Raw genomic sequence first — 11,735 nt, 5'->3', positions numbered from 1 at the left:
CAACCTAGACCTCCCGGATTCAGATGATTCTCATGCCTCAGCTTCCCAAGTAGCTGGGATTACAGGTGTCTGCCACCAATGCCTGGCTAATTTCTTGTATTTTTACTAGAGACTGGGTTTCACCATGTTGGTCAGCCCGGTCTCAAACTCCTGACCTCAGGTGTTTGGGATTACAGGCTTGAGATACCATGTCCAGCCCATCTTTCCATTTTTTGATGTAAAAATTTCTTAATTAAATGAAAGGGCTGGCCTAGCATGGTGGCTCACACCTATAATCTCAGCACTTTGGGAGGCTGAGGTGGGTGAATCACCTGAGGTCGGGAGTTTGAGACCAGCCTGACCAACATGGAGAAACCTTGTGTCTACTAAAAATACAAAACTAGCCGGCGTGGCGGCACAAGCCTTTAATCCCAGCTACTTGGGAGGCTGAGGCAGGAGGATCACCTTAACCCAGGAGGCAGAGGTTGCGGTGAGCTGAGATCATGCCATTGCACTCCAGCCTGGGCAACAAGAGTGAAACTGTCCCCCCTCCCCCCCAAAAAAAAGAAAAGTCTTCTGCACAGCAAAAGAAATAATCAGAGTAAACAGACAATGCACAAAATAGGAGAAAATATTTGGAAACTATGCATCTGACAAAGGACAACAAATCAACAAGAAAAATGGAAATAATCCCATCAAAAAGTGCACAAATGACATGGACAGATATTTCTCAAAAGAAGATGCACAAATGGCCAACAAACATATTTTAAAATGCTCAACATCACTAATATTCTGGGAAATGCAAACTAAAACAACAAGGAGCTATAACCTTACTCCAGAATGCTCATTATTAAAAAGTCAAAAAACAATAGATGTTGGTGCAGATGTGGTGAAAAGGGAATGCTTATACACTGCTGGTAGGGATGTAAATTAGTACAACCTCTCTGAAAAACAGTAGAGAAGTTTCTCAAAGAACTAAAATAAAGCTACCATTCAATCCAACAATCCTCTACTGGGTATCTACCAAAGGAAAAGAAATCATTATATCAAAAAGACACCTGCAAACGTATGTCGATTGCAGCACATTTCACAATTGCAAAGATATGGAAGTGTTCCATCAACTGACGAATAAATAATATGTGGTATGTATATGCTACATATATTCTGGGCTGGGCATGATGGCTCACTCCTGTACTACTAATGATTTGGGAGGCCAAGGCAGAAGCAATGCTTGAGGTCGGGAGTTGGAGATCATCCTGAGCAACACAGTGAGACCCTGTCTCTACAATGAACACTTAAAAAGTTAGCCAAGCATGGGAATGTGCACCTGGAGTCCCAGCTACTTAGGACGTTGAGGCAGAGGATGGAATTCCAGGCTGCAGGGAGGTATGGTCACACCAGTGAACTCCAGCCCCAGGCACAGAGTGAGACCCTGTGTCTACAAATAATAATAATGATAAAAGATGTTCCTTACATCATTAATTATAAATACAAGGTAATTTTAAAACCCAAATTACAATTTGTTAAATGAATAACAAGATTTCATATGGTGGACTTCTATATGGCTATTAAGATTGCAAAGAATATGCATTTATTTATTAGAAGAGTTCACAGTTAACCATTTGTTTTATTATTTCCAAGAATTTCATATTCCACAAAATCAAGGTTTCTCCCCCATTAATCCCAGGATGTAAGTCAGCAATTACAAAAATTCTGATATATTATCTTTAGTATAAATATTTCTTTAGAACTAGAATATCATACCTCAAACCATACAGCTGTTTCTCGCATTCACTTTTTTGAAGCTCTAACTGTAATGCTGTCTTTTTTGTTTCAGACAGCACCTTTTGTAGTACACTGACCATATTGTTCGTTTGTTTAATTTTTACTGTAAGTTGTTCATAGTCATTACTCTTAAGTTCCAGTAAGCGTTCAGATAAATAAAATGTGTCTTGGCTTCTTGATAGGCTAACAGAATCTGTGTCAGGGAGAAAACAAGGTGGAAATAAAATATATGAGTACTTTTTAGGTATAAAGGATTGTGCATTTTAACATTGTCTCCTTCATATATTGAACAAATATGCACTGAGTGTCTACAGTGTGGCATTCTACTAAGCTCTGCAGATAAAACAGACAAGACCTCTACTCTCATTTAGCCTTAAGTGTAGTGAGGAACAAAGACAACAAAAATGACAATTATAAACTCAGACAGATGGTGTAAGAAAACAGAGTTCTATGATCACATAGGAGAATTTCATCTATAGTGGGCTCAGGGAAGATTTCCCTGAGGAAATGAAGGGTGAGAAGGAAGTTAAGCAAAGGGGTAGAAAAGCATTCTAGCCAGTAGACAGCAGGTGCTGAAGCTCTGCTGCAATCCGCTTCTGGCCATGATGGACAGCAAGTACTGATTTACCTTCTTGCCTGAAACAACCAAAAAGAAAACAGACAAAATACATTCTACAATGATTTACCAGGCAGTGAACTTCAGGTAATGAAGGCAATGACCCCCGTAAGACAGAAAACAAATGAAATTCATACCAACACTCCAGCTCCCTGCCTTCACAGAGTTTCCAGGCTACTGCACAGAGAGAAAAACCCGACATAGAGTCCACCAGATTCCCTGAGATGAGATGATAAAGCTGAGAGTCTGGTAAAGCCAAGGCAGACAGAGATCACAAAACAGAACACCAGAAAAGAGGCAGAATACAGGGAAAGAACACTGAAGATCTGCAAAAATACCTCCTGGGTATCTAGCAGAGTAACAAACAGCACATGTGTTTCAGAAAACCGCCCCAGACCAAGGGGGAAAAACATCTAAAAAACACTGGAAAGAAACATGTCTGGTGCTCACAGTATGCCAAAAAGAGTGTCCATTCCCATAAGTGATGCTGGGAAAACTCAGACTTCGCGTATCAAAGAATAGTCATCACAAAGATCTTGCCGCAGGAGCAGGAAATTTGACCAAATCATAAAAGCAAGATCAGAAAGATCAAGCTATTCATATGGAACTCAACTATATATTAAAATTAAGCTCAAGCAGATAGGCAGAGGCATGGAAGATTTTTTTAAGCAAACTACACTTGTAGAGATTCAAATTACAATGTCAAGAATGAAAGCTACAATGGATGGAAGTGAACACAGATTAGACATCACCAAACAGAAGATTCATAAATTTGAGACATCAGTGAACTATAAGAAAACTTCAAGCAGGAATAAGTCCCCAAAGAGGGAAAAAGAGACAGAAAAAAAAAAGAATGGCCAAAACTTTCTAAATTTAAAGAAAACTATAATCCTACAAATCCAGAAGTATCTGGCTGGGAGAGAGGAAATGAAAGTATACCATTCTAATTTTCTTTTTTTTTTTTAATTTCAATAGGTTTTTGGGTAACAGGTGGTCGCTGGTTACATGAATAAGTTCTTTAGTGGTGGTTTCTGAGATTTTGGTGCACCCATCACCCAAGCAGCATACACTGTATCTAATCCATAGTCTTTTATCCTTCACCTCCTCCCCCACTTTTCCCCCCAAGTTCCCAACCTCCATTGTATCATTCTTATGCCCCTGCATCCTCACAGCACAGTTCCCACTTACAAGTGAGAACAGACAATGTTTGGGTTTTCATTCATAATTTTCTTATGCCATATATGATATGCCATAATATTTTTGAAGATGAACAGTGATAACTTAAAATCATATACTACACATTGTAGTGCAACCACTAAGATAGAAAAAAATAGTTATTGCTAATAAGCCATAAAAGGAAGATAAAAATAAATCACAAAAATTACTGGACTAATTGAGAAGAAAGCAGAAAAAGAAGAAAAGAGAACAAAGAACTGCAGGGACCAATGGAAATCAAACAGCATGATGACAGACAAACCTAACTGTATCAATAAGCACATTATACATGAAACTGGCTAAAAATCTCAATTAAAATGCAGATTGTCAGACCGGATAAAAATGCAAGAAGCTACTCCATGCTTCCTATAAAAAAAAGTACTTTAAATGTAAAACACAAATTGTTCAAAAGGATGGAAAAAGATATATTAGGCTAAGAGTTGACAAAAGAAGCCTGAGAAGAAATGGCTACGTTTATGCCAAAGCAGATTTCACAGAAAAAAAAAAAACAGCTATAAACACCCATTTCCTAATGACTTTAAAAAGTTCAGTTAATCAAGAACATATAATCCTAAATGTTTGTGCACCTAATAACAGCTTCAAAGTATACGAGGTAAAGATCGATAGAAGAAATAGACTAATTCACAAGTACAGTCTGAGATTTGAATAGTACTACTCAATAAGTGATAAAACTAGGGAGCAGCAAATCAGCAAGAATGGAGTAGACTTGAACAACACCATGCTTCTCAAGTACCAGGGAGCACTTACCAAAACAGACCACATTCTAGGTTCTGCAATCAATCTTCATAAAAGAATTAAGTCAGAAGGATTTAAGTTATACAAAGTATGTTCCCTGACCACAAGGCAATCAAATCAGAAATCAGTAACAAAATATCTCATCAAAATACTCAAATATTTTAAAACAAAGTAACACATATCTAAATAACCCTAGGTCAAAGACATGATGCAAAGAGAAATTAGAGAGTATTTTGAACTGAATGAAAATAGCATACTACAATAGCAGAAAATACTACATATCAGGATTTGTGGTATACAGTTAACAGTACTTAAAATTTTTTAGCACTAAATGTCTTTATTAGAAGACTCTCAAGTCAATGGTCTTGACTTCCTTAAGAAACTAAAAAAAGAGAAGAAACTAAAAAAGAAGAAGAAGAAATTAAACCCAAAGCAAGCAGAGGAAATGATATAATAAACGTCTGCTATGGTCTGACATTTGCATTCTCCCAGAACTCGTATGCTGAAACTTAATCACAGAGGTGATGTTATCAGAAGGTGGGGCTTCGTGGAGGTAATTAGCTCATGGGAGCCAAGCCCTCACAAATGGGATTAGTGCCCTTATGTAATAGACTCCAGAGGGCTCACTGACTTATTCTGCCATGTGAGGAGAGGGATCTATGAACCAGGAATTGGTCCCTCACCAGACACCAAATCTGTCAGCACCTAGATCTTGGACTTTTGTGAAAAATCTATTTCTGTTGTTTATAAGTTACCCAGTCTATAGTATTTTGTTATAGCAGGCCAAACAGACCACAACATCAAAGATGAAACCAATAAAACAGAAAAACAATAGGAAAAAATCAGTAAAACCACACACTTTGATGAGGTCAATAAAAGTGGTAAAACTCTATTCAGGTTGATCACAAAAAAGAAGATGCAAATTACAATTTCAGAAACACAGTAATATGACATTTTTATAGATTCTACAGATACTAAAAGAACAGCAATATAATAAGGTGAGCTTTGTGTGACTAAACAAGACAACTTTGATAAAATGGACACTTTCCTTGAAAAACAAAAATTACCAAGGTTCAATCCAGAAGGAATAACCTGAACTGTCTTATAACTATAAAAGAAAATAGAGCATAAGGAAAGCCTTCCTAGAAAGAAAACTTGAAGCCCAGATAGCTATGCTGGTGAATTCTACCAAATATTTAAGAAGTAATATAACAACTTCACACGACCTTTCCCCCACCCTCAAAAAACAACAGAGGAGAAATACAACTCATTTGTCACTCTAGCATTACCCTGAACCAAAATCTGACAATGATATTACAAAAACAGAAAACTCCTTCATGAACATAGATGTAGAAATTTAACCAATTTCTCAAGAAACCAAGATATCCTCCTTTAGGTGAGTGAACAACCTCTGGTACAGCCATGCGATAATGAGCTGTCATGCCATGAGAAGACATGAAGGAACCACAAAGGCATATTACCAAGTGAAAGATGCCAGTCTAAAGGCTACACGCTGTCTGATACCAACTATATGACATTTTGGAGAAGGCAAAACTATAGATACAGTAAAAAAAAGTCGGTGGTTGCCAGGAGCTGGGGAGGGAAGGCGGGAGAAGATGAACAGATGAAGCACAAAGGAGTTTTAAAGCTCTGAAACTACTTTGGATAATACTACAATGATAAATACATGTTCTTATACCTTTGTCCAAATTCACAGAATGTAATACACTGAGACTGAACCCTAATATCAACTATGGACTTTGGGTGATTGTGATTATCAATTCAGGATCATCAATGAGATCAAGTGTACCACTGTGGTGAGGATATTGATAATTGTGGAGGCTATGCACGTGTAGGGGCAGGGAGTACAGGGATAATCTCTGTGCTTTACTTTCAGTTTTGCTGTGAAGCTAAAACTAGTCTAAAAAATAGCCTTGGCCGGGCGTGGTGGCTCAAGCCTGTAATCCCAGCACTTTGGAAGGCCGAGATGGGCAGATCACGAGGTTAGGAGATCTAGACCATCCTGGCTAACACGGTGAAATCCCGTCTCTACTAAAAAATACAAAAAACTAGCCGGGCGAGGTGGCAGGCACCTGTAGTCCCAGCTACTCAGGAGGCTGAGGCAGGAGAATGGCGTAAACCTGGGAGACAGAGCTTGCAGTGAGCTGAGATCCGGCCACTGCACTCTAGCTTGGGTGACAGAGTGAGACCCTGTGTTAAAAAAAAAAAAAAAAATACCCTTTTAAAACTTTCTAAATAAAATCTTGGCAAATCCAATGCAATGATATATTAGAAGGATAATACATCATAAACAAGTGGGGTTTATCCCCAAATACAGGGTTGGTTTGACATTAAAACATCAGTTATTCACCACATTAAAAAACTAAAAGAGAAGAAACATATGATCATCTCAGTAGATAGAGGCATTTGATAAAATACAACATTCATTCCTGATTTAAAAATAAAAATCCCTCTCAGTAACCAAAGAATACAAGGGAACGTCATCAGCATGATAAAGAGCATCTCTGATAAACCTACAACTAACATGTGTCATGACGAAAAACTGAATACTTTCCCTGTAAGATCAGGAACGATACAGGAATGTCTCCTTTCACTGTGTTAGTCAGCATTGTACTGAAGCCAGAGCAGTTAGGAAAGAAAAGAAAAGGAAAGCTACCTGAGTTGAAAGGAAGAAGTAGAACTGTCTTTATTTACAATCATGATCACATAATAGGGATGGGTAAAATCCAACCTGTGGGGCAGCTTGTTATTTTTGCAAATAAAGTTTTATTGGAATGCAGCTGTGTTTTTTAACATATGTATTGTCTATGGCTCGTCTCATACTACAATAGCAGAGTTGATTGGCTGTGAAAGAGACCATTTTGTCACAAGTTTAAAATATTTACTATGTTTAGTAAGATAACAGTTTGAAAATGAAAAGGTTTGACTACCTTTGGTGTACGGAAAAAAGCTAACTGAATCGAATCTCAATTTTAAATGTTCATAAGCTACTGAGATTGGAAAAGACAGTTCACCAAAGAAGTTACAGAGGTGGTAAATAAGCACGTACAGGATGCTCAACATTATTAGTCTTTAGAGTAATGCATATTAAAACCATAATAATATGCATAATACACACCCATCAGAATGGCTAAAATTTGGAATGGAAAATCAATACAAATACTTTGGAAAACAATTTAGCAGTTTCTTAACAAAGAAATACAAAGGGACAGGAAGAGACTTTTTATGGATGATGAACATGTTAACTCTCTTGATTATGGTGATGGTTTCACATGTGCATGCGATTGTGTATTTTACATACATGCAGTCTATCATATATCAGTTATACCTCACTGAAGCTATCAACTGCTGGAACAAACATCTAAGACACTAGGTGGGACACAGAGACACAGAAGGGTAAAAATGATGCAGGATAAAGCTAAAGGATTCAGATCTCTAACCTTATAGCAATGAGAAGTAGTAGCTGAGTTATAAGCAAAGGAGTAACATGATCAGATCCGAAGTTTTAAAAATATATCATTATGAATGCAGAGTAGACCACGGTTTTAGGAGGTGGGGTATTCGAGAAAACAGTTCTAAGATTCCTAAACTTTCCACAGCATTCCAGGTGGAGAAAAAATGGTAACCTGACATTGGGGGAAGGAATAGGAGAGAAACAGAGTCAATAAAAAGACAGGGCGTGCCACTGACAATGAGAAAAGTACAGTGGAGTTAACATAGCTCTTTGGTGTAGAGTATAAGTTAGTTCTCTTTCTATTTTAATACTGAGCATATTTCTGAGATGAGCTTCACTATCACACATCAGTTCTCAGCAATGTATACACACATTACTGCAGGATACATCAAAAGGCTTTGCATTTATGCAATGGTCCTACCTTTACGCTCCATTCCAAGTTGTTCAATCAGCAACATAAAATTCTCATAAGTAGAGTGAGCCTTTTCAGATGGCCCCACTGAGTCAGCAAAGTCACCCTCAGGATGTACTCGGTTTTTGACCTATAAGATAAATAACACTGTTTCAAAATGTCCTCGAAAGATTTATAGCATATGCTAAATGTACCGAAGTGGTATTTCTCCATTTTTTTTTTTTTTTTTTTTTGATGAGCAAAAACACAGGTACTTCTTTAAAGCAACAGATTGTTCTTAAAAGGTACTGTTATCAACAGCTACTGTTTCTTAATCACTTTTTCTAAGCAAACAGCTTTAGAACAAAACATCCTGTTTTTTTCATTTTACCTTTTAGAATGTGTTTTTTTTCAACATAATATTTTAGATCATTTACTTTTTTACAATACCTTGTTCTTTTCATTAGATGTTTTATCTGCAGGCCTGAAAAAAGAAAAAAATTCCTTTTAGAAAAATAGCAAAGATGTAAAATACAAAGAATAATACTATTGTTTTATCATATAAAATATCTGCATTTGTATTACTTCTATTCTTCAAGTGTACAGGTAATTTTTTTTACAGGTAATGTAAAATACGGCAATCTTCTACAATAGACATTAAACTATAAACAGAAACAGCAACATTAAGGGATAAAGAAATTTACTACTAATAATATCATTACAAAGAATTAAATTCAGGTCAAGATTTCTGATAGTAAAACCAAAAGAAAAAAAGGTGTTACCTGCATTATGTGATAAAAATAGATATACCAGGGTCTTCTCATTGTTGTCCTTTTCAATAAAAACAAGCTTTTACGGGCACTAAAACCTATTTGGAAAATATTGCTCACATTCTTATATAAGGGAAACCTCTTTTTAATGATGATATTAGTTAGCTTTTTCTTGACTTACTGTGCAGGTACTGTGCATCATTCTGAGCACTGTCCATGTGTCAAACTCATATAATCCTCATAACAATTCTGTGAGGTCAGTAACACATTAAGTATTTTATAAAAAGGAAACTCACCTCTTTCTGCAACATTATTTGAACTGAACCCCGAGGGCCTAAAGGATAACTTATCATGAAGGTCTTGGCTAAGTCTAGGGTGAGATAAAAAGCATAACAGGCGGAGTTTTACCATGTTGGTCAGGCTGGTCTCGAACTTCTGACCTCGTGATCTGCCCTCCTCGGCCTCCCAAAGTGCTGGGATTACAGGCATGAGCCACTAAGCCCGGTCAACATGATGTTTTTAAGGATGTAAGGAACCTGGGCGATAGTAGAATGTGTCTGCTATATAATAGATTCAGCTTATGTTTGACGAATAAATTGAGAAAATGGATAAAGACAGTGGGGAAGTGCAATATTGTCTAAGAAAACTCCTGTAAAGTAGAGCAACACTTTTGCAATAGTAATAATCATTTATATTTGCTCCCGTCTCACTAAGAGGCCTAGGCACCTGACTCCTCCGAGGTTTCCCCATCCCGGGTACCATGGGGCCTGCGCGCACCACAAAGCCGGTGTCCCCGAGAGGATGGCGCGCCCGCCTCCTTCGCCTGGCCATTACCTCTTCTTCCTATCCCTCTTGTCCACGCCAGTGTCTCCAGGAGCCAGGAAGCGCTCCACCCCAGGGACGTCGCCGGACTGGGCAGCTCTGTGGAGCTCACAGAGATCTTCCAGGCGGACGTCGTGCTGGGGCTGGTCTAAGGTGCCCTCATGGTGCTCGCTTTCAATAGCGCTGTTTTTCCACCAGCGCTGGTCCTCCTGGCTCCCGACGCGGGCAGTCTTCCTCATGGAGGAGACTGCAGGCTTCAGAGACCCCTTAGTCCCTCCCCGCTTTTCTCCACCCCAGCAGGCCGTCAGTAGCGAGCTACTACCTCGGCCACAACCTCCCAGGAGGAAAGCCCGCGGTTTCCAATCTATGAAAGGAGAACCGCCAAGCCAGAAATGCCAAGCCAAGTGATCACTGCTTGGCACGCCAAGCGACCACCGCCAAGCTAAGCGACCACCGCCAAGCCAAGCAACCACTGCAAAGCCTCGCGGGTAAGGCCAAGCCAATCCGTTACACACCAGTGCGCCTGCGCGCCGGTGACGTCACTGCACCTGCAGTTCCAGCCTCCCAGGAAAAAACTCCTTGGCCTACAGGTGGCGCTGCAGCTCCGGCGCTGGCCTGGGCTGGCGGATCGTCCCTGGGAGGGTTCGGGATGGCAGCGCCCAGCCTGCCTGTCATGAGTGAGGCCTCACAGCGCCGCCGGCGCACCTGCTCCTCGGTTTGCTGGGTTGAGGGGTGCGGGCCAGTTCCCGCCCCCTGTGCCGCCATCGCTTGGCCGCCCCGGGCTCGGCTACCGCAGCGAAGTTGCCCCGGGATCCGCGCTGCCAGGACGCAAGCGGAGTCGGATGGCTGGGTCAGAGCGGGCTGTCAGTCCAGCGGGAAGGGCCTGCCCGACCCAGCTGTCCGCCCAGCTCCTACTCGGCCTGCGCCAGGAACCAGGGACCAGCTCTGGACATTTCGCTGCCTTAGGAAGGGGCCGAGCAGCCGCTCCCCGCCCTGTGCTGCAGCCGCCACGCGCATCTGCCCAGGGTCCGTGCGGCTGGCGACCCAGGCGGGTCGGGGATCGCCTGGTGCCACCGGGGTTGTTAGCCTCCAGTCCGTCCTGACCCTGCAGCCCTCGAGCACCGGTGAGATTTAAGAAAAGTGACAGCTGGGCGCGGTGGCTCATACCTGTAATGCCAGCACTTTGGGAGGTCGAGGCAGGTGGATCACTTGAGGTCAGGAGTTCGAGGCCAGCCTGGCCAACATGGTGAAACCCTGTCTCTACTAAAAATACAAAAATCAGTTGGGCATGATGGCGCACGCCTGTAGTCCCAGCTACTCCGGAGGCTGAGGCAGGAGAATCGCTTGAACCCGGGAGGTGGACGTTGCAGTGAGCTGTTACAGTGCCACCGAACTCCAGCCTGGGCGACAGAGCAAGACTCCGTCTCAAAAAAAGAAAGAAAATAAAAGAAGGAAGGAGAGAAAGAAGGAAAGAGGGAAGGAAGGAAGGGAGGGAGGGGAGGGATATTGACCAAATGGTGATAGGTAAAGGTAGACATTAATATTATTTGGAAAACAGTTTCATTTATACTATTATGAGCAAATTATTAGAATTGGACTACAGAAATAAGAAGTGACCTAGGGACTGATTGTATACACAGTGCTTTTCACTGAGGAAACCATCTCATAATTTCTGTTGTATGTTTTTACTACAATGATAATTATTCGTTTGAGTTTAGATGTGTTCATTAAATATAGGTTAATGTTACTGTCTTTTGCCACGTTTTATAAATTGTTTCCATTTTACACTTGTTTTGTTTCTCACTTTTATTGTTCTAATAGGAATTTATTTTAGGCAAACACAAGCATTTCATTATAGACATTTTGACATGTCCCAGGATTTTTTTTTTTTTTTTTAAGACGGAGTTTTGCCCTTGTCCCCCAGGC

At 40.4% G+C, this 11,735-nt stretch overlaps 1 protein-coding gene across 1 annotated transcript; it reads right to left on the bottom strand.

Annotated features, from left to right (window-relative positions):
- Nucleotides 1-1,660: 1,660 nt before the first annotated feature.
- LOC113220471 (coiled-coil domain-containing protein 144B-like) lies at nt 1,661-10,484 on the bottom strand. Its single transcript, XM_026449593.1, has 5 exons — nt 10,325-10,484; nt 9,822-10,173; nt 8,668-8,701; nt 8,248-8,368; nt 1,661-1,957 (listed from the first exon to the last, which is right to left on the bottom strand). The coding sequence occupies exons 1-5, from the start codon at nt 10,482-10,484 to the stop codon at nt 1,707-1,709; spliced, it is 918 nt and encodes a 305-aa protein (XP_026305378.1). The 3' UTR covers nt 1,661-1,706.
- Between the last annotated feature and the right edge of the window lie 1,251 nt (nt 10,485-11,735).

The sequence above is a fragment of the Piliocolobus tephrosceles genome, unplaced genomic scaffold (assembly GCF_002776525.5).
Source record: "Piliocolobus tephrosceles isolate RC106 unplaced genomic scaffold, ASM277652v3 unscaffolded_1319, whole genome shotgun sequence".
In the NCBI taxonomy this organism is placed as follows: Eukaryota; Metazoa; Chordata; class Mammalia; order Primates; family Cercopithecidae; genus Piliocolobus; species Piliocolobus tephrosceles.
The sequence above is the reverse complement of the archived record's forward strand: the minus strand, read 5'-3'. Positions and strand labels throughout refer to the sequence as shown.